This window comes from Typopeltis vanoorti, chromosome 19 (assembly GCF_054136105.1).
Source record: "Typopeltis vanoorti isolate ZY-2024b chromosome 19, IOZ_Tvanoo_1.0, whole genome shotgun sequence".
Lineage (NCBI taxonomy): Eukaryota > Metazoa > Arthropoda > Arachnida > Uropygi > Thelyphonidae > Typopeltis > Typopeltis vanoorti.
The window spans coordinates 14844599-14872311 of NC_143567.1; the positions used below are offsets into that span (position 1 = coordinate 14844599).

Below are 27713 nucleotides of genomic sequence, written 5' to 3' on the forward strand. Positions count from 1 at the left end.
GGGTGCCAGGCCTAAGTGGAGATACCAGGCAGAAGCATTAGCAAGGTCATCTCTACCTATAGGAGATGCCAAACAGTGTGCCACTTTTTTATTAAATTACTCTGGATTTATAGAAAGATGTTGAAAGCTCACACTTGGATAAAGGATTAAACTAAATTTATTATAGTCTAACCAAGTGAAAAATAAACTTTCAACATCTTTCTCTAAATCCAGAGTAATTTAATAAAAAGGTGGCACACCGTTTGGCAACTCCTATAGGTAGAGATGACCTTGCTAATGCTTCTGCCTGGTATCTCCACTTGGGCCTGGCACCCACTGAAGAGACCTCAATAAAGGTCGAAACTAGTCTGGGTAGTGGCCCTTCCCTTAATGCATAAAATTATATATATCCGCAAGGAGATGTGTTTTGCATTATGGGAAGTACTGAGATAGCAGTGATGTTGGCTTGCTCCACCTTTGCAACGAGTTTCCCAGTGTTGTACCACCTTACCCCAGTCCTGAAGATACTTTCAGGCGCAAACTTTGTTTGCTCACACATGGATTAAACTAAATTTATTATTATGTTACTGGTAATGAAGAGTAAAATTAAACTAGCACTATGAAAGCATTATAAGTTTGTTTATTATTATTTTCTTTAATGTGAATCTCAACCATAAAAGTCATAAACCAGTCACAATAGCACCATGGGGTTTAGATAATCCAGTTCCTCTGCTCCAGAAACAAAATACAAAACTTTGTTCCAAGATGCTTCACTTCAGACTTCCAATTAGCAGTGATGGTCTCACACAGAGCACTGAAATTTTAAGATTTACACAAATATCCATGCTTGCAGTGGTATTTGAGCTGATAACCTGTTGGTTAGAGAGTGGAAACACCATCCATTCAACCAAAGGTAAGATAATACTTGCAAGTTTCATAGTATAAAGTCCATACATTCTAAGATAAAAACTTGATTACCTCTAAAGTTCTCTACTACTTTCATGCACCTTTTTTGTACACATCTTCAGAAAGTGTTACATATGCTGGAATGGAATCACCGGTTGTTAATACAGGTAATGGACAAAAAAAAATGATAACAGTGACATATTTCTATTAATATGGCATTGGTCTACCATGGACGTCTAGTACAGCCTGTATTCTTCAAGGAAGAGACTCTGTCAGTGCTTTGAACTCAGCAGGAGGAACTTTACACCATTCTTCAAAGAAAAATTGGATCGATTCATTTTTGTTCTTCAGAGATGGGAAACGTTGCCAAGAAGCTTACTCCAAAATATCCCATAAATGTTCTATAATATTTAAGTCTGGCAATTGGGATGGCCGTAGCAGACACGAATCCTCACCGGCATGTTTGGCAAACCACTTGTGACCACATTTGCTTGATGAATGGGAGCATTATGTGGAAACATGACTAGCTGAATTGGAGAAAAATGTGTCAACATGGGATGAGATAATCTCTTATGATTGAAAGATAATGCTCAGCAAGTAGCCTACCACTTTGCCTTCCAAAATAACAAGTGAACCCAAACCATCAGAACCATCAAAACCTTTCACAGTTGAAAACAAGACTATGGCTGGTAAGCTTCCTTTGGCTGATGCTACACAAGTATTCGTCCGTTTGCAGCAAAAAGTGTGAACATGGATTCATCTGACCATATCACATCCCTCCACTGTTGCGTAGTCCACTGGGGAGGGCCATCGCCAGATTAGATTGTGTCCTGAGGCAAACAATTAAATATCGCCCCTGATGGATTATAAGACAAAAATATAAGAAAATCTCCAATTGCTATTTTGTTTTTATTACAAGAGAAACATTAATGCAAAATGATTATATAATAATACTAATTAAATGTTTGCTCTACAGGAATATCACACAATAAAACTGTTTATAAGCTCTTCTAAATTTAAATTATAAGCTATGTCCACCTCTATCAATACAGCTGTTAGACCAACCAACCTTTCTTGGGACACTGCTATTTGCAAATAATTTTTAATCAGTTTAAGCTTGGAAAAAATTCTTTCCGCACTTGCTATGCTAAACAGGAATTGTTAGTGTAGCGACACTGCCTACTGCAATGTGGCTGAATGAGCGCCCTTATTAAGCCGCACCATAAGACAGGCTGCCTCTATGCTACACCCTGTCAACGGTACTGCCACTGGGTGCGATCTTTGCGCTATTGGGCATGATGACATGCATTAATGGGAGTAATCAAAGGCATGTGTAAGGCGACCTGACCATGATATCCAATTTTGTGTAGTTCCTAATGCAGTTTTTATTGAAATAAGTTTCTCATGACTGGTGGGGAATTATTCACACAGACTCAGCGGTAAGCCCATCCATTTTTTGTGGTACAATGCACTAATTCTCGAACATCCCTCTCTTGCAGTAAGCGCTTTGGTCAACTATTGCATTTCGTTCATGATGTTTGTCCTGTCGACTGCCATAACCTTAGAGACTATTCCTCAACTAACATGTGCATTTCAGCTATTCTAGTCATAGATGCTTCAGCAATCACACCCCTTTCAAAGTTATTACTAAGGTCCTCTCTGGATTCCATCTAACATGCAATAAACAGTGGCAGGCCTCCATTTGCCTTTATAACATGTCCCAAAATGTTGGGAGTATATTTGTATATCAACTACATCTGTGTTTAGTGCATCGTAGATGCTACATTGCAGCTACTGATAACAACCCAATAGCTCAGTGTTTCCATTTTTTTGTCCATTACCTGTAGCAGCCATTACATTTCAAAACATATAGGTGTCACATCCAAGGTTGGGTGCATTAGATTATTGATGAACGATGACTAGACATAACATACAATGATGCCTTGATTTTTACTGCACTGAGTAGACGCGTAGCATTTCTCAAGATTTTTGAATTTTATGGCAAATGTAGTTAATTTTATTCAAGCTTTAATAAAGGTCTCTTGTCATTTAATTCTCAAAGAAGTGTACAAAAATGTCTTAGAATTGTGATCTTTATAATTAAACTCTCAAGAATTTTATGATAACCACAGAAAAATAGCAAAAGATGCATGGAAATTGCAAGTTTACAGAATCATGAGATTGACCAGTTTATTTAAGTGATGCATATTTGTTATGAAGTAGGAGCGCAGTGGATAAACCTGGTAATTGCTGCAGAATATATGGCGACACAATGGAGAGCAATTTTCTGCTGAGTCAAAAGGAAGGCAATTTCAAGTAGAGTGATGTGGGTTAAATGAGGAAATTGCACAATGTGACTAATGTGTGCATATGGTCTCACTTCCATAAAGGGCAACGTGGAAGACTTTTTCAAGTCATTAGAGAAGCAGCTGACTGGAAGAAGAAGAAAACTGGCTCTTGTTGGAGATCTAAATAGCAGAAGACATACAAAAACGTTTTTGAAAAATTTGATGAAAAGACATTATTATTATATACGGGTGTCTCCATGGAGTCAGAAGACTCATATCATGGGAGATCCAATATTGACAAACTAATCATTATTCATATTCACACAATATCTACCTTCCTCTCCTTAAACTCATTTGCAGACAAAACACCCACAACACTCTGACAAAACATTCCACCCATCCACTGGCCTCCAAGCAAAAAAATCTAGTCCTACACCCTTGTTAACTACACTTTTATACAATTTCCAGGGATGATCCCTCATTCTCTCTCCTCCTGCAGTGTGCCAAAAAAAAAAAAAAAAAAAAAAAAAAAAAAAAAACGTCACCAGTGTCAATACTATATGACCCCTTTAATAACTTATAAGATTTTATCATATATCCTCTTATGCTTCTCAGCTAGTTGTTGGAGCTGAGCGCTGTGTGCAGTAGTCCAAACTTGTTAATATCAACAATTTCCCTGTCCTTGCTTGTCAGTATGTTCTTTGCCAACCATGTAATTTGATGTGCTGTTTTGGCCACCTTTGCAATATCCCTCTAAACTTCAATTTTCTGTCCACAATCAGCCCAAATACCTGGCCTCATCAATTTCTTGCAATTCAGTTCCATCAATATAGTACACAGCATTTGATCTCATCTTTCCAAAGTGCGTCAGCTTACACTTAGCCATGTTAAACTGCCAGCCATTTACCTTTGCCCATACTGCCAGCATATTTAAGTCATCCTGCAAGATCTCTACACATCACTTTAATTGACTATGGCTCTTCCCAGTTTTGCATCATCAGCAAACAAGTGGATATTTCCTGTAAAATTATTTCCAATATCATTAATGTACAAATTAAACAACACAGGACCAAGTACTGAGGCACACCACTAGTCACCTGCCTTCTCTTGGACTAAACTACTCCATAAACCACTCTTTGATATCTGTCCATCAGCCTACCTCTAATCCAAATCACCTACTTCATATCCATTCCCATTTGCTCCAATTTCTGCAACAGAGTTCCATGTGGAATCCTGTCAAATGCTTTTGCAGAGCCCAGCAGAATAATCGAGTAAGCATTTCCTTTATTCAACTCCACTGTTACTTTATTATAAAAAGTAAGTAAATTACTAAGGTTTACTAAGACCAATCCCTCACAAAACCATGTAGTCCCTTATTAAGTATCATATTCCTGTCCACCCAGTCCTCAATTCTGATTTTTTTATCTTCTCTAAAACCTTAGCCACCACTCCTGATATACTGATTAGCCAATAACTTGATACCTCTGTCTTGGAGCCTCCCTTATGCCGTGGAATTATTTGCTCCCTCTTTCCACTGTATTGGAACTTTACCAGAACTGAGGCTTAAATTAAACAACTTGATCAAAGAGGTGATAATTCTCTTGCACATTCTCGTAACACATGGGCCAATATGCCATCTAACCATCTACTTCCATCTCTATTCTCCCATCGGTCAGTGAAACATCTGGTATTGCAATATCACAACTGAGATGGTACACCTTTGCAAAATGAGAACTTAGTAACTCAACTATTTAATTTGCTTCTGTTACTTCCCTATCATCAAGACTTTTTAGTGTCATCCTTCCTCCTTTTACTTGTCATATAGCAAAATAACTCCTTAGGATTTCTTTTGAACTCATTAGCTAGCTTCCTTTCATAATTAGCTTTGGCCTTCCTTACCATACATGTCATCCTCTTTGCCTGTGCCTTACACTACTCATGGGCAAGCTGATCACCTTTTTCTTTATCCCTCCACAAGGTCCAATATTATGAGCAGAATTCAGACCTTGTAAGGCAGATATAGAGGAGCTTGGGGAAGCTCCCAGCTTTATCAGTGCCACCATCTCTCTCTCTCTCTCTCTGCTAGTTACAAGGATTTATATCCATTAAGCTTATCCAAGAAAGTCTTTCAAGTGATTTCCTTGAAGGCCCTGCAAGGCACACTGGTGCCATGGCATTACCACCAACGTATGACTAATATGATAACGCGAATTGGTGTTGGGCAATACTTTTGAAAATTCTTTTGTACAGGCAAAATTACCTGTACAAATGAATTTTGCCTGTACAAAAAAAAAAAAAAAGAATTTTCAACTCTGAATAAGTACAAAATTTTGTACAGGTCTTATTCAGAGTCCTTTTTAGGACTGATGTAAGAATAGTACTGCTCACTCAGTACAAAGTTATATAACTAAATAAATAAATAAATACAATGCATAGTCACACTTTTATTTTGGCATAATTATTACAAAAAATCCTTTTCAACAAATAAACTCAGTTTCACTTTTAAATTCTATGTTTTGAAATATGTAAATATATAGAATCCACCTGTTTAAATCTTAGTTATAAAATTCTTGCTAATAAATGAAATTAACAAAATAGAAGACACTGTTGTGAAGTACAAAACTGCTGTAAATGTTATATGAGACAGGAAGAAGAAAGAACCTTTGCTGCAAAGCAGCTGTAGCTTTCTGTGGCACAAAACATCTGGCAACTGAAGAAAAGTTTTGCATGCTAATTCAAGTGCATGGTTTCAATCAAAATGTGCAAATTAAATGAACAAGCATTAGCAAAAGAAAGGGAAATTAAAGATATCAACAGAAGTCAGAATAGATGATGTAATTTTTTTTGCAAGAAACAATCTCCACGACAGTCAAAGATGTAACATCTCCCAACTGTCTTCAAGATGCATATGAAGAAAAAATTGAACTGTTAGCATATTATTAGTTTTCAGAGGGTTTATTCATGCATGTTTTCACAAACTGTCAATGCTGATAAAAACATGTATGTAGGAGATGGAGAGGAAAAATTAATAACTGGAAAAAAGTCTGCTGGCTATCTAAAAGATTTCAAAACTGTGTGTGTGTAGGTTTGTACATGCAAGTAGTGATCTGAAAATGAAAGTAGCATGTAGGATGCTTCTGCTAAGCTAAGGAGATCTGCAGAGGAGGATTTGAAAATGCTAGTAATGTGAGAAAATAGTAACAACATTGATCTGCCAATCATGCCTAAGCATAATGTTTCACTTCAGAATGTAGAAATATTGCACTTATGTTCAGCACAAACAGTAGCCTGCATTCTATGTAGGTTATTATTGGTGCTGTACTTAAGATAAAGAAAATACAGGATCAAGATAACAGTGAGCAAATAACTAAAACTCATGAACATGTCACAAAAGTGTACAGAAGAAAGAAGATCACATAATGATGAGGACTAACAAAAAAACAATAAATGATGTTATTGTTCACTGTATAATGTCTTGATCACACTACACTCTGAATAAGCAGAGTATCCAGATTTGGTAACAAAGTTTCTTGGGATGACTGAAATATGCTGAAAGGGACAAAAGAAAACTGACATAAGTTGGTAAGAAAGGGGTTACAAAAGTAAAACAGAAGACTTAGAGTAGGAAAGGGAAGCAGAAATACAAAAAATTCATAAAAGTTGTGTCAGGTTAGTAAGGAAGGACAAATTTCTCTTACCTGTGAATAGCATGTTGAGAATAAAAACAAACAATTTTACAGTATGGTATGGCAGCTAAGGTAAGTTATGATTTATAATAATATAAAATTATGCACTTTTGTATAATAAAATATCCAATGGTATATTATACCGACAATATCATGCTAAAAGAAAGGTTAGGGATTTTGAAGTTTCAACAGACAGTAAACTGAAGTTCAAGGGCCAAAGATTAAGAATACAACTTGGAAGATAATTGCAATGCTGAAATGAACAATAAGAATATGGAAGTCATAAATAAGAATATGGAAGTCATTTTGCCTCCTTACAAGGCATTGATACAACCTCATCTTGACTACTGTGTGCAGATCTGGTCTCCTGGAAGTGATGCAGATACAATGGACAGGGTGTAAAGGAGAGCGTTAAAGATGATAGGGCTGTTCTGGAATATAAATTACAAGGAGAGAATTTGTGGTTTACAGACTAGCAGGAAGAAAGAAGGTGATATGATAGAGACCTACAAACTTCTGAAAGGACCTTACAAGATACTAGTTGATGAATTTTTTCATTTTATAAAGGGCAGTGAGAAGACATCCATGGAAAATAACAATGAATGCAGTCAAGAATGGGGTGAGAGCTAGATTTTTCCCTCACAGAGGATGACTAGAATAGCTTGCCTTTGGAGGCAAGGAGTGCAACCTCTTATAGTGTGAATGAATTCAAGAAAAGATATGACACAGTGTTGGTGATATGTAGCCTCTCCTCAATGAGTCCCTGACTACCTGGAGGGCACTTGTAATAATAATGATAATAAACTGCATAAATAACACTATGACATCATTCAGTAATGATGCATTTAGAAAAAGTTGGTTGTCTTCCTACCTCACATGCATTTACAATTAAGAGAGTACAAAATAAGAGTCATATCAGAGAACACATGCAATTTACAGACAAAAAATGCTACCGTGGTGGGGGCGGGGCAGCAGATGGCAGTAGAACTGAGTTGTTGAAAGTTTGTTTGTAGTGGAGTAGGGTGTCCTCTCATGATGAGTTCTTGGCAGTGTCACATAATAATAGTAAGAGAAAGACACAAAATTTTAAAAAAGTTCTCTATTTGTTTAAATCAAATTAAATTCTACGACCTATCTATTTGGTCTCGAGTACTATAGGTTTGCATTTTGTGGCGAGATACACATTAAAAAATAAACAAACTAAATCGCACGTATTTTTATAAGTATTTTTATGCACAAAGAAAAACTTTTACTGTACATAATCATATTTTGTTTAACAACTGAAAAAAGAAACTCGACAATCTTCTGACATTTTAATTAATAATAAACATTTAATAGCACAAATAATTAATTTTTCATTTTTGATTTAAAGTGCTCTTTACGAGCAATACCGATGGTAAGACTGCATTATGGCTACCTACACTACAGCTGTCTGTTTATGTGCAAGTGCTTGAGTTTCTGCTGGATTTAGGATTAATTTCACTATACATGATCCTTACTAAAAATATATATAAAGCCAGAAATCAATTTGGTACATACTGAGGAAAATTTGACAATCTGTATTGTATTAAGCTGATATTTATGCGTAGTAATCCATATGTACACCACAAATCGCTGAGATTTCTTACAACTGCAAGACTGTTTCAAATTCCCTGCATCTCAAAAACAGTTTCGAAAAACTGTGATAGAGATTTTCTGTAGGCTTCACGTAAATGAGCCATTCTACACTCATTTTTTAATATAATGTGAAAATAAAATTAAATGAATACGAAGAGACAGTAACTTCACTTGACTAAAGACGGCTGATACTTGGTGTAATCAGCAAATTTTATTAACCAAATTTCTTTAATTAAATGCTTAATAACAAGCTTAGATTATGCTGGTGCAAAATGCAAGCAGGTTGCGTGGAGATTCATAGCCCACAGGATCAGTCCACATAACAGCATAACTATTTTCCCTCACCACTGGAAGCAATGATTTAGCATCAATTGCATTTCAATTATCATATGTCTGAGTTATTTTTAGCGAAGGAAATAGCAATGGATAAAACACCTACCTTTCCAACTTCGGATGTTCTGGGAATTTAGTCTGAATTAGTTCCTGTATAGTAATCAGAGACTGAGGCTCTGCTGAAATTCCCTGTGCACGTTCCTTCCGTCTAGATGTGCAATTGTTTCGATTGTATGGAATAAGCAACACCGATTGGTATTTGTCTATTTGACTTCTCAGCCTCATGATTTCTTCATCCTTCTGCTTTATCTCCTCTTGTAACTGCTGGATTGTCTGTTGTTGTCTGCGAATAATATCGTGTACATCTTCTACTTCTTCCTCAATGTCCATCTGCATTGGAGACATAGGCATACTAAGCATATTATGAACTTTAACAGATAACATAATTTTCGTTTATGACGCAGCCCAGGGAAGAAAAAAAAAGTACTAAAAAGTCCGAAACAGCAACTCCTCCTTTAAAAATCAGTACTCGATTAGAGCTAAAGAATTACGGGTCCTTCAAATAGCTATAAAATACTAATGCCAAACTAATACACAGATGCTAAAATTCCGATAGCTAATACTTCTAAATTCAGCCTCAGTACAAAACTGGCACATATTTCGTTTTTAAAACTGACTGTACTGCTTGAATTTTCTTACAGTCATATCATAACAATGTCCACTGACACTGCTTAACAGCAGAAAACTCCTGCATAATTTTTGCCAAGCATTTGGTAAAAGATGAGTGGCTAAGGAAAGCATAAAATGCGCTAGTGCCAAATATTTGAAAGTAAAGAGAAATGTTCTTACAGAAAAAGATATCGTTTCATTCCACCTACATAATGCACTTATGTTCCTTTACACAAAATAACTTTTGATGTAATGAAATGCATTTTTCTAGAACACACGGAGAAAGGAATGCCTAACACGTGCTAGTTGCCCAAGTCGCTCGACACATTTTACTTTCCGTCCAACAAACGCACACACCATAAATACCGCGGTCGCTCGCTCTACCGAACACAGCTGCCTGAAACTTTAAGCTTCAAAGTGTACGTACACACATATCGACACGTGACTTTGAGATTAACGATATAGGTGGCCGTACGTTACAGAGTCCACGAAACCGTAGCTATTACAAAATAATTATGACTAATTCAGTTGTCAGCCACAGGAGCCGCTAGTGAAAACAAAAATGTACATTGTATTTTTCTATTTATAAATTTTACGGACTTGTGTCAAATAATGTTGTTGTCCCTGCTAAATAAATCTAGTTATCTATAAGGCAAATAATCAGTAAATAATTATGACATATTCATTGGTCCGCCACCACAGGAGACGCTAGTGAAAACCATGTTTATAAATTTTAAAAACATAGTTTTCACTAGCGTCTCCTGTGTTCCAAATTGTTCCAGGCTTGTTCTAAATAGTGCTGTTATTCTTTCTAAATAAATCTGGTTATCTATAAGGCAAAATCCCTCTAGAGACCTACCCCCCCCCCCCCATAAAAAAAGTACACGTGTTGTATCGTTTAGAACCATATTGACACGCACGCAAGTACACACACACGAAAAAGAAAAAAATTAATTAACGATATGAAGTTATAATAAAATATTTAGAATTATTGGCAGCTTCAATGACGTTGTCTCCACAGAATGAGTCGAATTTTGGAGCAAGCAAGTAGGCCTTGCATTCCCATACATGGGCTAACGTACTATGCGTTGACTAACCAACCGCTCGCTTATGGGTCCAACATAAAAAAAAAAAAAAAGTCCCTCTAAGAACCTCAACATCCGCAATGGCCAAAGATGGAGCTCAGATGCCTACTGATTTCTAAAAGCTAAAATACTATAGAGAATGAAATAGGCCTATGTAAATTATTGTAATAATTAACCTGGACAAAGAAAAAGGTGAAAATCTAATAAGTCCAGGCAAAGTATATCCAACTATGCAAAGATCAGGAGTAAATCAAAGTCTAAAAAACAGGAAGTGTATCTCCTCCTTAGACTTAATTAACAATTCTATATGTCAGAGGTTTATAAAACATTGCTAATTTTGAAAATACTTCGAGAAATGCTTATCTTTATCTCTTTTTTTAATATAAAATGCTTCAAGTTGTACCTACAACTAAAAACATTACTTACTAAAAGAAAAGAAAAGAAAAACGTATACCATTCTTTCCTCATAATACGATTTCATTACCATCGTGGTTGCATTATGGCTATATCTTCTTCTCCCGTAGTCCTAAATGAACCGTTGGATCATTCATGGCTTGTAAGTGATACTCTTTGCTAGCCTCCTCCAGTCATCTCGGTCTCTTGTTCTTGATGTCAGTTGAGAAAGGGAGGAATTTGTCCATTTTTTGATGTTATGATTCCTTCTAGTGCTTGCTTTGGAATGCCATTACTCCTCTCCACATGTCTGAACCATTTCATCTGTCTTCTTCTGATGACTGTCAGAATATTTTCTCTTTTTCTCCCATCTGTTGAATCAATCGGTTTTTGGACATTTTCATTGGTTTCGTGAGCGGTATAGGGAATTCTCAAAAGTCTTCTGTAAGTTTTCATTTCGAAAGACAGGAGTCTCCTCTCATCTTCCTTCAATTAAGTTTAGGCCTCACAACCATACAAGAGGACAGAATTCACCAAGGTGTCAATTAGTCTTAGTCTGGTTGTGATTGCTATTCTGTTATCTCCCCACCATGGTTTTAACTTCGGTAGGGCCACAGTTGCCTTAGCAATTCGGTATTTATTGTCGATTTTTGAACAACCACCTTGACTCAATGTGCTTCCTAGATAAGTGAACTTCTTTACATTCTCAATTTGCTTATTGCCAATTTGTATCTTTAAAATTCGATGTCTGATTTTGAGGTTATCATTGTTTTTGTTTTTGTATAATCCACATTTTTTTTAATGTTCTGAAAACACGGCTGGTTATCTCTTGTAATTCTTCACTTTCTGCCAGAAGATCGATATCGTCTGCAAAATGTAAGTTATTTATTCTTAGTCCGCTAACTATTCCAGTGTCATTTTCATAAAGAGCTTCATCTATGACATATTCCAGAATACAATTAAAAAGAAGAGGGGACAAGATGCATCCTTGTCTTACCCCCCCCCCGTTCTGCCTGGAACGGTTCACTGCTGTAATTTTTAATTTCAATTCTCATATCAGATGAGGAATAAAGAGATTTAATAATCCTAATGATTTTGTTGTCAATACCATAATGTTCTAAAATTTTCCATAATGCCTCGTGCCATATTGAGTCAAAAGCTTTTTAAAGGTCTAAAAAGTTGTGACAGATTATTTTGTTATGTTCTATATATTTTTCGCCTAGTATGTGTATTGTAAAAATATGGTCAATTGTACTTCTGGACTTCCAGAAATCTGCTTGTTCATCTGATAGCCTGCTTTCTATTTTCTTTTCGATTCTTGACAATAGTATTTTTAACAGGATTTTGCTTGGATGACTAATAAGGCTTATTGTTCTGTAGTTGCTACATTTATTGCTGTTTCCCTTTTTAGGAATAGGTACAAGGACAGAAGTCTGCCAATCAGAAGGCCAAGTCTCTGTGTTCCATACATCCTGGAATAAATTTAGCAAGGTGTCTATGATGATGTCACCTCCTTCGGGTATTATCGGTACCACTGTGACACCATCACTTCCCAGTGATTTTCCTATTTTTGAGGAGCTAACTGCTGCAATAACTTCTTCTTTTAATATCGGGTAATCTCCTTGCTCCGAACCTCCTGGCAAAATTCCGTCCAAAATATCATCAGTCAGTCGAGGGTCTTTTTGAAAAAGTTTGGTTGCGTAACATTTCCATCTATCAACTATTTTCTGGTTATCTGATAGGAATTCCATCTTCATCTTCTGTGCTTCAATTAATTGCGGTAAAAGGTTTGGTTAACTTATTGATAATTTGAAAAGCACTTTTAGAATTATTTTTATTTAAGTCCTCTTCTATATTTTTGCATTCATCCAATATCCATAAGTTTCTAGCATGTTTGATTTCTTTTTTAATATTCTTAGTAATATTTTATACTGTTCTCTATTATCACCGTTATTAATACGTGATTTCAAATATCTTCTTTCGTTGCATAGGTCCAAAATATTTTTGGTTATCCATGGTTTATTTTCCTTTTGTATCCAAGGATTTCTTCAGCTGTCTCAGTTATCTTTTGTGAGAAGTATTTGGTTTTAGATTCGATACTATTATATTTCTTGAAGCTTGTGTAAAAAATTGTTTTAATTTGTATTTATATAGTGTATTTATTTGGAGATCTTTTAATTTTTCTATATTATATCTTTTACGAGTTGATTTTGTAGGTAATCTTTCCCTCATTTTCATATTCATAGTTGCGATGACCATGTTCTGGTCACTGCCAATGTCGGCTCCAGGAAATGATCTGGTTCTTGTGAGGTTGATGGAGTTTTTAAATCTTGTGCTTACAAGGATAAAGTCAATTTGGTTGTATGTTTTACTATCAGGGTAAGTCCATGTCCATCTTCTGGAAGGTTTATGGAGAAATAGAGTGTTAGTAATGTTAAGTTCATTTTGTAAGGCAAATTTGATCAATTCAAAACTTCTTTCGTTTGTCTCCCCATAGCCATACGGTCAGACAAATAAAAGATAATCCTTGCCGATATCTGTTGAAATTTTGGTATTCCAATCGCCCTGTACAATCAAAAGGTCTTTTCTATTCGCTCTGGTGATTGTTGCATTAAGTTGACCATAAAACCCCTCTACTTCGGAGTCCTCGTGATCTGTGATTGGGGCATAGACCTGTATGATGGTGATATTAAGTGGTTTTCCTCTCAGGCGGACTAGAGCAATTCTGCTATTGATAGGGTTGAATTCCATGACAGAATTTCGTGATGATTTGTGTATCAAAAACCCGACACCTTCTTTTCCGCTGCAGTCACATCCAGAGTGAAAAAAGCAAATGTCCTTTATCTGTTGTTAGCTCTCCTGTTTTGGGTCATCGAATTTCACAAAGTCCCATAACAGTCCATTCATATCTTTTTAGTTCGTGCTGTAGTAATTTGAGTTGACCTGATTGTAGTAGAGTCCTAATATTCCAAGTCCTGGCCATTAAATGGTTGCGGAGTCTGAATCTGGATCCAGTTTTTCTATTATTTTTGTCAGTGATAGTGGTAGCGCCAGTCGCTAACCTCTCATTGCCATGCCTGGAGCTGCTACCCAATGGCAACGCGGACCTTGTTGAACCGGGCGACGTCCGAGTCGGCATGGAGTGCTGTATTAAATCCTTCGACATGAATGTCTAATGGGCAGTAAATTAAGACAGATGGTGCCAATCTCCTCTTCTGTCTTCGCCTGCTAGCATTTAGCTGGGCAGAGTGGGATGGCCTTCACGCCTTGGGAGGCCCTACCAGGAGTAATGATAGTCCCGACGTGCTTCACCCATCCGACCCAGGGCCGCCACCCCCCCCACCACCATAGTGAGGCAGCATAGCAGGATTTGAGGGGGATGGTTATATCAGTTGCTTTCAAAAGTTGCTTGGAAAGTTCTGATAACTAACTAGAACAAAAATTATTTGAAAGCAAATGGTTATATCAGTTGCTTTCAAATCATTTTTGTTCTAGGTATTTATCAGAACTTTCCAGACCCCCTTCATAACATTAAGGGATGTACAGGGGGCACTAACGGATGTACTAAATTGTGATATATTATGATAGTACTACATTATTAAGTTTACATTATTACTAACCTCTTATCAACAACTTTTATCAAAAGCCTGTTATTTGTCAGGACTGCTATATTACATATCTTACATTTCGGTTTTCTAATGCACTTCTAATCGAATCAGCCCACTGAAGAATTAATATTCCACTCGCATTCGGAATAATATTTTCTGCCTTCCCAGCATAATCATAATGCACTTATTATGATAAAGTTTCCTATTCCATTTTGCTTAAGAGGCCACATCACCTCAGATAGAATTCACACATTCCTATATGCTGACCCACAAGGTAAAACTTAACCTTAATATTTAACATGATACCACTGATACAATTTGTTTACTCCCCTAATATTTTCTCAAAACACATGTCTATTGTATCTGGTTTTTGATCATCTGTTTTATTTCAAACACGTCTGATTCATAAGTTAAAACTAGTTTGAATATCATGTATACTGTTGATTTAGTACTTTGGCTACATTGTTCCAAATCTCTCTTATTCCATTGAAATGTATTCCACAGGAATACGAGTTTCGCTTATTGTATTATTCATGTCTATATTTAATTTGCCATTTTCATTAAACCTACGCTTGAATAGTGAATATTTCATTTGTTCTATAGAGTCTCAATGGAGAATACAAGTTATTCTTTTCCATTTTCTTATCTAATTCCATACTTTTCATTTTGTATTGCTGATTTTCAAACTGTATTTCTTTTGTCAGCTACTCAATTTAGTTAGCATTCTAAAGATATGCTGGATTTAATATAAAAAAATTAATTAACCCCTTTCATTCCCTTATAGGGAGTACATGTATAATATCTGCATAGAGAGAACTAAACTGAATTTCAAATTTTTATATCAGGTTTAATGTCATTTTCTTTTATAGTGTGATCCAAATACATGCAGTAGATAGTGTACATCCTTGTAAAGTCCGTTCTAGTCCTTTACAACCGTGGAAGACTAGGGGTAAATAATTTCCACTCTTAGGGAGCTAGTCCAAGGCTATTAATGATTTTAGTAGGCATTCGGGGAGTACAGAGTCCATCAGAAAAATGTATTCGCATTTCAGCAAAAGAAAAACCTGTACAAAAATTGTAATACTAAATTTATATAGACATCAAGGGATGAATAAAAGTTACCTTTGACTTCTACAATTACACAAGCTGCTCAAAGTGGTTACCATTAGAGTCCAGACGCTTATGATTACGGCGAACTACTACTTCGGTAACGTTGGCAAAAGTATCCAGTGGGATTGCTACGAATGCCATTTCAATTTCTTTCCTAAGGGCCAACAGTGTAGCTGGTTTCTACGATACACTACTTTAGAGTTCCCCCTCATAGGTAGAAGTCCAAGGGCGTTAAATCAGAAGAACGTGGGGGGAATTCAACTGCACCTCTTTGTCCTGTCCATTGTCCCTGCAAACTCTCATCGAGGTAAGCTCTCATGTCTCGATGGTAGTGGGGTGGTGTGCCATCTTGTTGGAAAAGAAATTGATCATTCCCATAAATTGCATTAATGGCAGGTAAAATGGATGTGATAAGACCAGACATTGAGCCCTGGTGAATAAACAGAGTTATGCCGATTCACTGTTCCATTAAGCTTAAATTGTGCTTCATCAGCTCAAACCATCTTCCTCACAAACCCCTCATCTACCATGTTGAAACCACTCACAATACTGCATTCAGGGTCGTCTTCATTCATTGCATGTAATAATCTTGGGATGTAAACTTTCTATGTAGCTGCTTTAAGAATGCACCGTATGCTTGCACTGCTAACTCCCGTCTCACGTGCACATTGTATGGTAGACTTCTGTAGCGAGCGTGTAAACTGTTTCAACACCATAGCCGAGGAAGCAGGACTTGTTGCTGTGCGAGGACTCCTGGATCTTCCCTGGTGCACAACACTCGCGGTACAATGAGTCCCAAACTTATCAAGAATACCTGCAATTGTCAGGCGTGTTGGAGGTTGTCTTGCAAACTCAAGCCTCCATTGTCGTTGAACTTCAACAACATTCTTGAATTTGAAATACCACTTAAAAATGGTCTTGCGTTCCTCGAACGACAATCGTGCCGCTGCCATTTTGTTTGACTGTCCTACCGGTCACGTGTTGATGCTAGTATGCTTGAGAGTAACGACATCTTTTGAGAGCACATCATACTACACATTGCTACCGTAATTCGATCCCACTTCGAAAAAAGTCCAGAGATGGCATCTGTTAAAATATGTATACATTTTTTGACGAACTCTGTAGTAGTTTTGACGGACTGTATAGTATTCCACCGAGTCTCAAAGATATAGTTCTTTCGTTCTTTTCGAATAATAATTGCACATTAGCTTACCGTTTATCTCTAAAATCATCCGTACTTTGATTTTTTTTAGAACTTTCGTATATTTTTTCAATATTATGTTTATTTTTATTCTACACCAAAATAAATAGTGTAGAATAAAATTCCCATATCAAATCATCTGTATACTGATGTTCGTTATACAAGCATAAAGATGACGTTGTCCACAATAATGCACTTGTCAAATCTTTCATCCACTCCCCTTTCATTTCAATGTACCATCATTGTGTTAATAAAAAATAACTTTCCATTCAAGTCAATGTCTTGAATGGAAAGTACCATTATCATTAGGTTTTTGTTCTTTACTACAAATTTTTCCAAAATTTTCTTTATGTTTGCTAATCATTTGCTGCATTTAGTAAACGGTCCCGCCTACTCCCTATGCAGGAACAAATAGGCGTTAGCTAATATGCTGATGACAAGAAACAACTTTTCTCTTTTCTTTATGTCAATTTCCTATTCTAATAACTTGAGAAATTATACTTCACTATCAGAACTTTCTATGGACCCTTAATGAATTGTTCATTTAACATCTGTATTATATCTTCCTCAGTGGTTATCACTCTACCATCGTCAACAAACAATATCATCCTTCCATAATCATTCTTTGTTCTAAAGGTCATGTATAAAAAATCCCTAGGCTTTCTTTTGGTCTCATTAGCTAACTGCTACTCATTCTACACTTTTGCATCCGGATTGCATGCGTTATCTCTTCGGACATGCATTTCATAACCTTATTTGATCTCCAAATCTTTGGAATATATTCGCACATTGTCTCTGCCAAATAGTTTCTGAGTAGGAACCAAACAGCATTGGCCTCCTTCCAATCTAATTCCTCATTCCATATAGATGTAAACCATTTCTTGAGTATGCGATAATCACCAGTCTTATAGTTCCACATATATTCCTTTCTCATAGAAGTTCTGCTATGGCTGACCACCACCCAAGTGATCACGTTCACCAACTGAAGGAAGATTTGCGACATGCTGTATAATAATCCTTTGATGAGATAATAAAATCTAATACCATAACCATAATTAATTATGGTTATGGTATTAGACTCAGGACTCTGCAATAGTGAATGGTAAAGTCTAGGAATGTTGTGAATTTCAAAAAAAAGTTACGCTCAAACAGTGCAGCCCGTTTCCTATTTGAAAATGGATCTTTTCCTGGCATGAAAACAAAATCTCACTACTCTCAAAAATAAATAATAAAATAAAAAATACGGCACCCTTTTCTGTTCAAGACTAATTAAGACATTTTATGACAATGCTGTACATGAAAAGTAGAATAAAGTTTAGGGAAAAAATTCAGAAATTCAGTTGTAGACACCAAACAACTTTTCATGTCACGTGAAATAGTCAAAAAGAAGTGGGGTAGTCTTACAATTGGCAATGAAATTCATCTCTCCCCCAAATATATATTCGAAATATAGTCAGCGTTAAAATACATCTCTGACATTTGAGACGGTGTATCAAAGATCTTCATACAAATGTTTTTAGTATCAAGAAGAGGAAACTCTGCTCAATACGATCTAACTGCCTTCCTTCCTTCCTTCCTTTCTTTCTTTCTTTCTTTCTTTCTCTCTCTCTCTCCCCCTCCCTCCCTCAGACTTAGTTCAGTCATTTTTCTCATTTATATGCTTTTTTAGCCTTTTTTGTATGTATTTTCGCAGTGCTGTCCCACACTGGCCATCACTATCGTTCCTCAGCTTTTCTGTATGTAAACGCATAAACTGCTGCTGGTCAACATTCAAACACATTTCCCTTCAGTCTAGCCAAACCTGTTTGTGCTTCTCGTATTTTAATGACCTGTTCTTCGGAACAGTCTTCCTCATACTGTTTTTCTCCGCTGTCTAAGCAAGATATTGCAGAACTGATGGCAAATGAACTTTTTGCCTTTGATGTGGTAAGGAACTCATCAAAAGATAGAAACATGTATGAAGTTGTTGCCGAATATGTGCATGAATTCAGATCTGTAACGATATTGTTAAAGATCTGAATTTATATAAACAAAAAATCTGAATTGTTTGGATCTCGTCTTCGGATGGAATTTATACCATTCAGAAATGCAGATTTCTGTTTTCAGAAACGATGCGATGTTGCAAATTTTGTAATACAGAATGGAATTTGTTCTAGTAATGTACAGTATATAGCCCTCTATAGAACCAATGAAGTTTCATTAAATGAATGATTCAGCACTTGTAGATTTCTGCGTTCTTTATAAGTAAGGAGAATGTTTTTAAAATACGTCCAAGTTAAATGGTCACCATCAGATTGTCTGTGTCAGTCAAAGGTAACGCTGCTCTTTGTGCTTATGGGAAGCACTGGATTAATGCAACATGTGAAGAAAATAATAGCCTGCGCAAAAGTGATTTAACACCATGAAGTGGGAACATAAAACACTAGAACCTTACTAAATTATCTTAAGAATATTTCTCTCACCACTGTTTATCAAATTCAATATTAATTCCATATTTGACTCCAAAATTTCAAAACATTTAAGCTAAACTTATATTTGAACACTTTAGAAGTGTTCTCAAATTAGAGAGGTATTAAAATAGGGATTGGAAAGGGTCTCACTTTAACATAACTAGAAGTCTGCATATCATTTAAAGATATTGACGAGGGGTTTGGGGGCAACAGTAAAACAAAATGTAAAATAGTTCCCTTAATATGAGTACCAGAATGTCACTGAAGATTTGCTTATTTCTTTTTCACCTGAAATATCTTCCTAAAAATTTGGAGCAGTCAGTAATGTTCACTCTTTAAGCAAAGTGAAGAATTCCAAGAGAATACCAAGGTACTAAAGCAACGATCCCATGGGAAAATCAAAGTTGTTCATCAATCTCCAAACGAGATGCAAAACGCCTGGTCTACTCTCTCCCTCTCTCTGTGTGGAGAATAAAAGGTATTAGCAGATTTATTTTTAATTCTCCGTGAATATTTGAAACTGTTTTTTATCCAAGTATAATCTTCAGCAAATAAATCTGTCTTCTATATTTAATCTTTTTTCAGTTGAACACAAGTGCATAATTCTTTAGGATTTGCTTTGCTGTATTAGATAAGTTTCATGCTTTCATTTAGACAGAATTGGTTCTTTTGCATTTGATTTCATTTGCCTTTGCAAAGGCAAATGAAATCAAACGAGCAGCGCACTTATTTGCATTTGCTTCGAAACATACTGCAATGAATATATTCTATCTAGCAGACCCCATATTTGCCAATATTTTGCAACCATATAGCAAAGTACAAATAACAAGAGCTCTATGAACGATGAATTCGGTTGTAGCATGGATAAACCAGCCCTCAAAGATTAGTTTCTGCAAACATCAAAAATCTATATTTCAAACAACTTATCGTCAGCATTCGCTGCGAAATGACTGCGGAAATGGTTCACATTTTCTATATTTACTCCTTACCTGAAAGATGACTTGCGGTAATAAATCAAATTAAAAAAAAAATGATTTGCGGTAATATATATATATTTATACACTGCCTTGCCAAAAGTATCCAAACACCCCCCCCTGGATATAATGTACTGGCCTTTCATAAAGCATTGCATGGGATCTGCTATAAAAAGGAACGTAACAGACCTTTAAGGCAGCATTTTTGCAAACCACAGATAGCCAGCATGCACAAGACATCAATTAAGTGATTTTTAACAGGGAATTATATCATTGTACTAACCAGGCATCCACGATCAATTGTACATGAAATGTACAGAAATACGAGAAGCAAGGTGCTACAACGGTCGCACCACGACCAGGAAGACCTTGTATCCTTTCGGACTGCATCAAACAGGCCGTTGCCAGAGAGGTCACGAAAACTCGTAAGACCACTCTCAGGCCATCACAGTGTATCAGTGGACCCAAAGGGTTCGCCTTCCACTTCAGTGTGGCCCGTCAACACAAACAGTGCGGTGTTAAGATTAAGTATCCTCGCCGACTCCCTTAAGGAATAAACAGACAACAGCGAATTGTTTTAAAAGGTGAAGATATTCAGTACTGCTTTTTCATCAAAGCAGAGATCACAATGGATGACTCAATTCACAACCACTGCTTTTTAACACTCTAGGGATGCACATTCGACAATTTGTTGTAATGAATATGTTTAAGAGTGTTCCCAAACTGTTAGTGCCTGCATAATAATTTTAGATCACTGGCATACTCCCTCTCAGGAAAGGCAATTTGGGAGCAGTTATTTCATTCAAACACGAATAGTATAAAAGTATTTTGCATTGTATTATAATAAATTACAAACAGTAGAGCAATTTTCAAGCCCTGTGGATGTGGCATTGGCAGCCATAGTGCTAGTCTGCAGAAAAAAGGCATTCTAAGTTTGATTCTAATCTCCAATTAGAGCAATTGTTTCTAGCTATTTCTTGGACCATTCATATTTGTCGATATCTGGCGTGGAATGAGGAATTTTCCTCACCAAAATGAGAGTTTTTCGTCCTGTAAAGTTAAGACAATTATATATTTATTGCGTTTTGGATTACAAAATGGTTGCGCTTGCCTGTCATACTCTCTTCACATGCTATTTAAGATTGGTGATAAGATAGGGCCAGCTATCTCTGATTGCCTAACAATAAAGTTTGACTGTCCCTCAGGCTCCAAAAGTTAGACAGGGCTAAAAAAGGCCTCACCTATTCCCTATTTGAATAACAGACATTAGCAGATTTATTTTATTTAAACAGTTCCTAAATGCATTGAGTTATAGGAATCCGATATACACAGAGTAGCCAAAAAATTACGAAAGTTGTTTTCTATGAACTATTTTTAAGTTTAATGACAAATAAAATGTAGTAGAAAGATCCGACTGCCTGGTTCAAACTATTTGAATTTAAACTTCTAATTGAAACGTTTTGAACTATTGGAACGAACGCGATCATGCTCTGCCATAACAGAACTCATTAGATACATGCCAACAACACATTTTTAAATGTCATTCAGACTTTTATTGAAAAATTAATTATAGAATAGACCTGCACTTATCTGTTACAAAAAATCTAAAAAAGTAATCGCATTTAAAAAAAAAATAGTAGTCTATGGTTACACATACGTTTTAGGAAACTCAGTTTTAAAGTATTGGTATTAATTCTCTGCTTCTAAGGTTTGCATCTCAATCTCCAATTAGGTGGTCTTGGTAACCATGGTACAGTCAATAAAACTCTCATTAATCAGCAATCATCAGTACTGGTTATCAATCTTGTGAGAAATACATTATCATCGATCCGATGGAGGTAACACAAGCGAGAGACATTTTCATTATATATCCTCTTCTTTTTGAAAGAAAAAGTGCATTGAAGAATAGGTGTATTCAGCATGTTCCATGAACAGAATTCCAATTCATCTTTCTTTCCAATATTTCCTTTCAAGAGTGTTGAGTCACATCCATCACTCTTTGGCAGCAAGACATATGAGCATATTTACTTATTTCAAATTAAAACGAGTGTTTATACAGACCATTAGTGATGAATTACAAAATAAAAATGTTTAACTTATGCGTACAGTGCTATCTGAGGTGAGGAATATAACTATAGTGACCATATTTTTTTGGAGAAAATACAGGAAAATCAGAAACCGTTTCATAATAAAAAAAAAAGCAGGTTGGGTTTTTTTCTTTCACTAAAACTAAAAAGCTTTATAACATTTATTACAAAATATAAGCATATACATAGCATTTTAAACAATCATATTACTTAAAAAAAATAATTTTGATACTTTTCACAAGAATGAACTTTTTTTTTAATAAATCACGTTTGTGTTTTAAAAATTCATAAACCTGCATACAATTCAAACATGCATTTGGTATAAATACTTTCAATGTTTCGATTTTTAATTGGAATTTTTTTACTAGTCCACATATTGTTCAATAATGAAAATACTCGTTCAGTGGGGCATTAGATCCAAGGAGACAAGCAAATTTCAACGATTTTTAAAATGTTTTTAAAAGATACCTGTTTACCTGTGAAATATTTAAAAATTTCAACCCATCTACGTTGGCAGGACTCATCGTTCTTCAATCTTTTCACTGGTGACATAACTTGACATGAACACACGCACATCAACGATGCAGCCATATATGCCGCGCCTCTAGAGAGTGCCGGTGAAATAACAGTTTGTTTCTATGGGTTGTGCACCAATATTCAATTTACTATTTCAATTCACAAAATAAAGGACAAAATGACCATTTTATTAAAAAAAAATAAAATCTAAAGGACAGAGCAGTGAAATAAAGGACGTATGGTCTTAGTAAATATAACGTGCTTGTTCAGTTGAGATAAGATAAAAATATATATATCTCCTTTTCATTCCACAAAGGAAGCATGGAACACTTTTTTCAATATGCTACACTCCCTTTAGTTATTGTTAATCATGATTAATATTACAAACTAAGAAAATATAAATACAGCTTTTCCCTAGAAGCCCCATAATTCAGGATCAACCACGGAACACACACACACACTACTTGCATATGTGATACTGTAGCAATTATGCTGTATTTTATCATTTAAAAGTTTTCTGCCAAACGATTTCCAGTATATTTTTGGTTATGAAAATCTTCAAAAACCTAAAATTAACAAAACAAGCTGGCAAATAACAGCTGCGTTCTCCATAGTGAAGCTAGAACATGTTACATAGTTTAGCTATTTAGCATTTATTCACAACATTTAGCAAAGATAAATTAAATATGGAAAGAATTGAGAGAATAAAGGTCGTATGAAGGGAATTTATTTGAATAAATTCAATTTAATTTAATAATGCCATACAGGAATCTGACAATAGCATTACTTCTGGTCACAAGAGTTCACTGTGACTAGAAGCAATGGTCAAAAGACCAAATATAGAATTTATTTCGTCTGTTGGAAGCAATACAAAATTCAGCAGCTAAATCACTGATTATATAAAATAAGAAATACAATTTACAATATATAAAATAAAAGTCCAATAGTAATACAATTAAGACAGAACATTTGGGTGTCAATTTCAGATGTCAGTCCAGAACTTTTCTTGATATATAGCAACATCTGTGAACTCAGTCAAATTCCAGGCAGTGCAAAGTTGTCGCTACATCAACATTTTTATGTGCCGACAACTGAATCGCCATTATTTTAATTTTGTTATTTATTTTGATGTATCAGGTTCTTCCAAATATTCCAAGTCTAGATGAGTGTCAGGTGTAGTTCATTACAAGTGTTAGGGACATCAAGTAACTTTTGCTACAGTCCTAGCTTGATGGATACGGCAGCTTCACTAAGTGTAGAAGAGATCGCTGGATTTTGTACATACACTGAGTGTCCGTAATCATCAGCTTTTGCGAGCACTCTTTTATAGTAAAAATAGCTCTATTAGCATTTATGGAAATATACCAAAGAGCTGGTAGAGATCAGTAACCTTTTCTGTTTTAAGAGTTAATGAGTTGTCTGCAACTCTGATTTAATAATGTGCCAACGTTTGAAAGTGGGTCATGAATTTATCCAAATTGTTATATATGGGAATGCAGAGTTTGTCGTTGTGAAATATAAGAAGAGCTGTAGTTCTCTGCGTATAGACTTTTTTTTTTTTTTTTTTTTGTAGGTAACGTGCTCCATGTGCCATCTTTAGTCTTCTTTTCATTTTTTTTAATATATATAAAGTGTGGTCGAATGATCCACATATTCAGCTTACTTTTGATGTGTTAAATTGCATTGCTATGTGTTGTTTAGATTTCCTCCCACCTCATAATTGTGACATAGGCTCACTGGGTTTTGAATTGGCACGGAAGAAATTGTTTTGTAATGAACTGCCAGATATTTTAGGATTAGTGACTTTAAATCATATTAAAGCCATAGTTTGTGTCGCATCACTTAGATCATGTGCATACAAAACTTCTTGTGCCAGGATAAACAGGTTGATTGTCGACATACGTCTTAAAGGGGGAGCAAGTACGCTTATATTTTATTTATTTAATTTCTTTTCCGACAGCGATATGCAAAAGGCGTTTGAGTTCGTAGGGATACTGTGTTAACTACCCTCAATAGCGCCTAGGTTTATTTGGTCCTGATCAGTGTTGTCAATTTAGCTCTTTTAGAGCTAAATCTAGAAAAAAAAAGCTCTTTTAGAGCTTTTTTTTCTTCCCTAGCTCCTTCAGAACTAGTTTCAGCTCTTTTTAGTTGTTTTTATAACTTACTGTTAAAGAAATTGTTTTGTTTTCCAGATGTTCACATTTGATAAGGAATTGTATTGCACGTTTGGTGCGAGCATCGTGATGATGTCAGTCAAGTAGCCAATAGTCTGCCATTTTGTTGCTTTCAAGTTGATAGCACCTCTACAAATTAGTCTTTGCACAGTGTTCTGGTTGGTAGTTACGATAGCGAGTGGGAGGTTTTCAAAGATTGATCGTAATTCGTTACAGTAAAGAGTTGTATACCCTTCTGCAAAAATGAGCAAAGAGAAAAATAAAGCTTACAAGCAAAAATTTAGGAGGGAGTGGTTGCAAATGGGAATGTTTAGTAAATGGTTGTGTGAAGTTCCTGGTGACACTAAAAAAAGGCCACTAAGTTTTGCAGATGTCATATAGTTGCTAAATATTGTCAGATTGTGAAGCACAGCGAAATTAAGAAACATCTTGCTGCAGTGCCATATAAGGCTGTTCCTATTACAAATATGCTTGTGAAAAAGTCTGATGAGACTGCGAATTTTGAAGGTAGGTTAGCATTATTTCTTTGTCGTCACTCATCATTCAACAGTTGCAATCATCTAGTAGATCTTTGCAAAAATATCATCCCAGACAGTCAAATTATGCCAAAGGTAAAAATGCACTACCATCATCCACAGTCGACCCTCCAGAGTCAGAGATTGATGACTATTTGGATCCCAATCCAAATCTTGGTTACAAATTTGAAAGAAAAATTTCAGAGTTGATGATACAAAAGAAAATAACGCAAAATGATAAGCAAAATCTTAGGAGTAGCGTAAGACAGTTTCTTCTTGGTCTCTTCAAACAGCTTAAGCAAAGGTTGCCTGAAAACTTGAATATTTTAAGAATGATGTCTTCTTTTCCTGTTGACAATACCCAAAAACGTATAAAAGAACCTGTTACTCCCATTTCAGAAATAATGCTGAAAACAGAAGATTGCTGCTGCTGAATACCAGTATAATACTGTCCACTTAAATAGACGGACAAATATAGAAAACACTGAGCTATTCTGGACTGAAGTACAATATAAAGATGCATCTGGAATGAATCCATTTAAAGAAATTTCTCAGTGTGCAATAATTTATTAATACTGCCAAATTCTAATGCGGAAATTGAACGAATTTTTAGTTCCATGAATGTATTTAAAACTAAATTAAGAAACAAGATGGAATTGCCAATGCTGATAGCTATTTTGTCAGTCAAGTATGGCCTCAGGCATACTTGACTGACAAGTGCTGTACAGACTATCATTTACCAGCATCTACACTGAGTAATATTGGAACGATGGCCACATATAATAAAGCTCAAAATCTAAGTGAAAACGTAGGTGAATTAAGCGCAGAAGACCACATGGAAGATGTATTTAGCCACTTATATGCATGTATCACTTCAACTTGAATAAAATAACTTAAAAGTATCAACTACTACTTTTAAAATTTTAGTTTCATATTTTTATTTTTTTAGCTCTTTTTTTAAAAAAAAAAGATTCAGCTATTTTTAGTAATTTTCATTAGGCAACACTAGTCCTCGTGATCACTTTCCGTCCTTCCATGCATACTGCTAATTTTTTTAACGTTCTTCAAACATGACGTCATGTACCACTTATGTCCAATGATCTGCCCCATACTTAATACCACTTCTATTCAGCTGCGTTTACTTTTCAAGTTTTTCGCTCATATTCCTGCAATCCTATTTCAACAGCACCTGAAGAATGATATGGCGTATATTTATGTGCTGAGACAAATGTCATTTCTACAAAACTGCAATAATATAACAAGTTTTACATTACTCAGAAGTACGACATATTAGGCGACAATTTTTTTATAAGTCTCCAAACATGCAGGGAAGATGATGCATTTCATGAAGGATCCGCCAGATTCTACTCTTCAATCAGTAAAGGGTGGAGCATAATTCATCAATCTATATCACAGCTATCCAATGGTTGTCAATGCTCTTCATATATATGTACGCTACGCCAATTCCCAAGTTCATGAGCCTATGTACAGCTATCTTTCTGCGGAAACTGTGTTCTTTACACAAACCGGACTGCCAACCCGAATCCAGATTTCTTTTAATACAATTATGCGTGCAAAAATTCGCATCGCACGCATACTTTGTTTTTTCTCTTGGTCAAAGTCTTTACTACCGCTTTTGCACTGAAACGAGAATACGAAATTGCATTCTGGAGTATAGTTTCATAGAAGTTATTTTTGCAAAGAATAAAAAAAGTACATAAGTAGGAAAATTAATGATCATGGAATGGGTATTTCAATTATAAAACATATATAAAGATGTGCAACATAGTACAAGTAACATACCTACATGCTACTTAAAAATCACAACCAATTATCGTAACTTGGTACAATACAATTACATAAGGTAATATGTAAATAAGGTATCGAATAACTCACACAAATCATCTTGCAAATAGATACAAGATAGAATTAATCACAAATAAAATAATGTGCATTACGTAAAGAATAGTGCATCCATTCAAATTTTACAGCCAGATCTAAACTTTTGAACTTTTAATATAACTTCCACAGCATGGGTTTTGCTTTTTGGTTGGCTGTAATATCCTTTACATAATCTTAACTTTACCCTTGCCAGTAAGACTTTCAGGCTTTCCATTTTTGT

The 27713-nt window shown here is 35.6% G+C and overlaps 1 protein-coding gene across 1 annotated transcript in view; it reads right to left on the minus strand.

Annotated features, from left to right (window-relative positions):
- LOC150095872 (cGMP-dependent protein kinase, isozyme 2 forms cD4/T1/T3A/T3B-like) overlaps positions 1-9857 on the minus strand; it is a 191579-nt gene extending 181722 nt beyond the window's left edge. Inside the window, exon 1 of the mRNA XM_090409445.1 lies at positions 8916-9857. Within this exon, the coding sequence (XP_090265571.1) occupies positions 8916-9253 (338 nt within the window). The 5' untranslated portion in view covers positions 9254-9857. The remainder of the gene's footprint in view (positions 1-8915) is intronic.
- Between the last annotated feature and the right edge of the window lie 17856 nt (positions 9858-27713).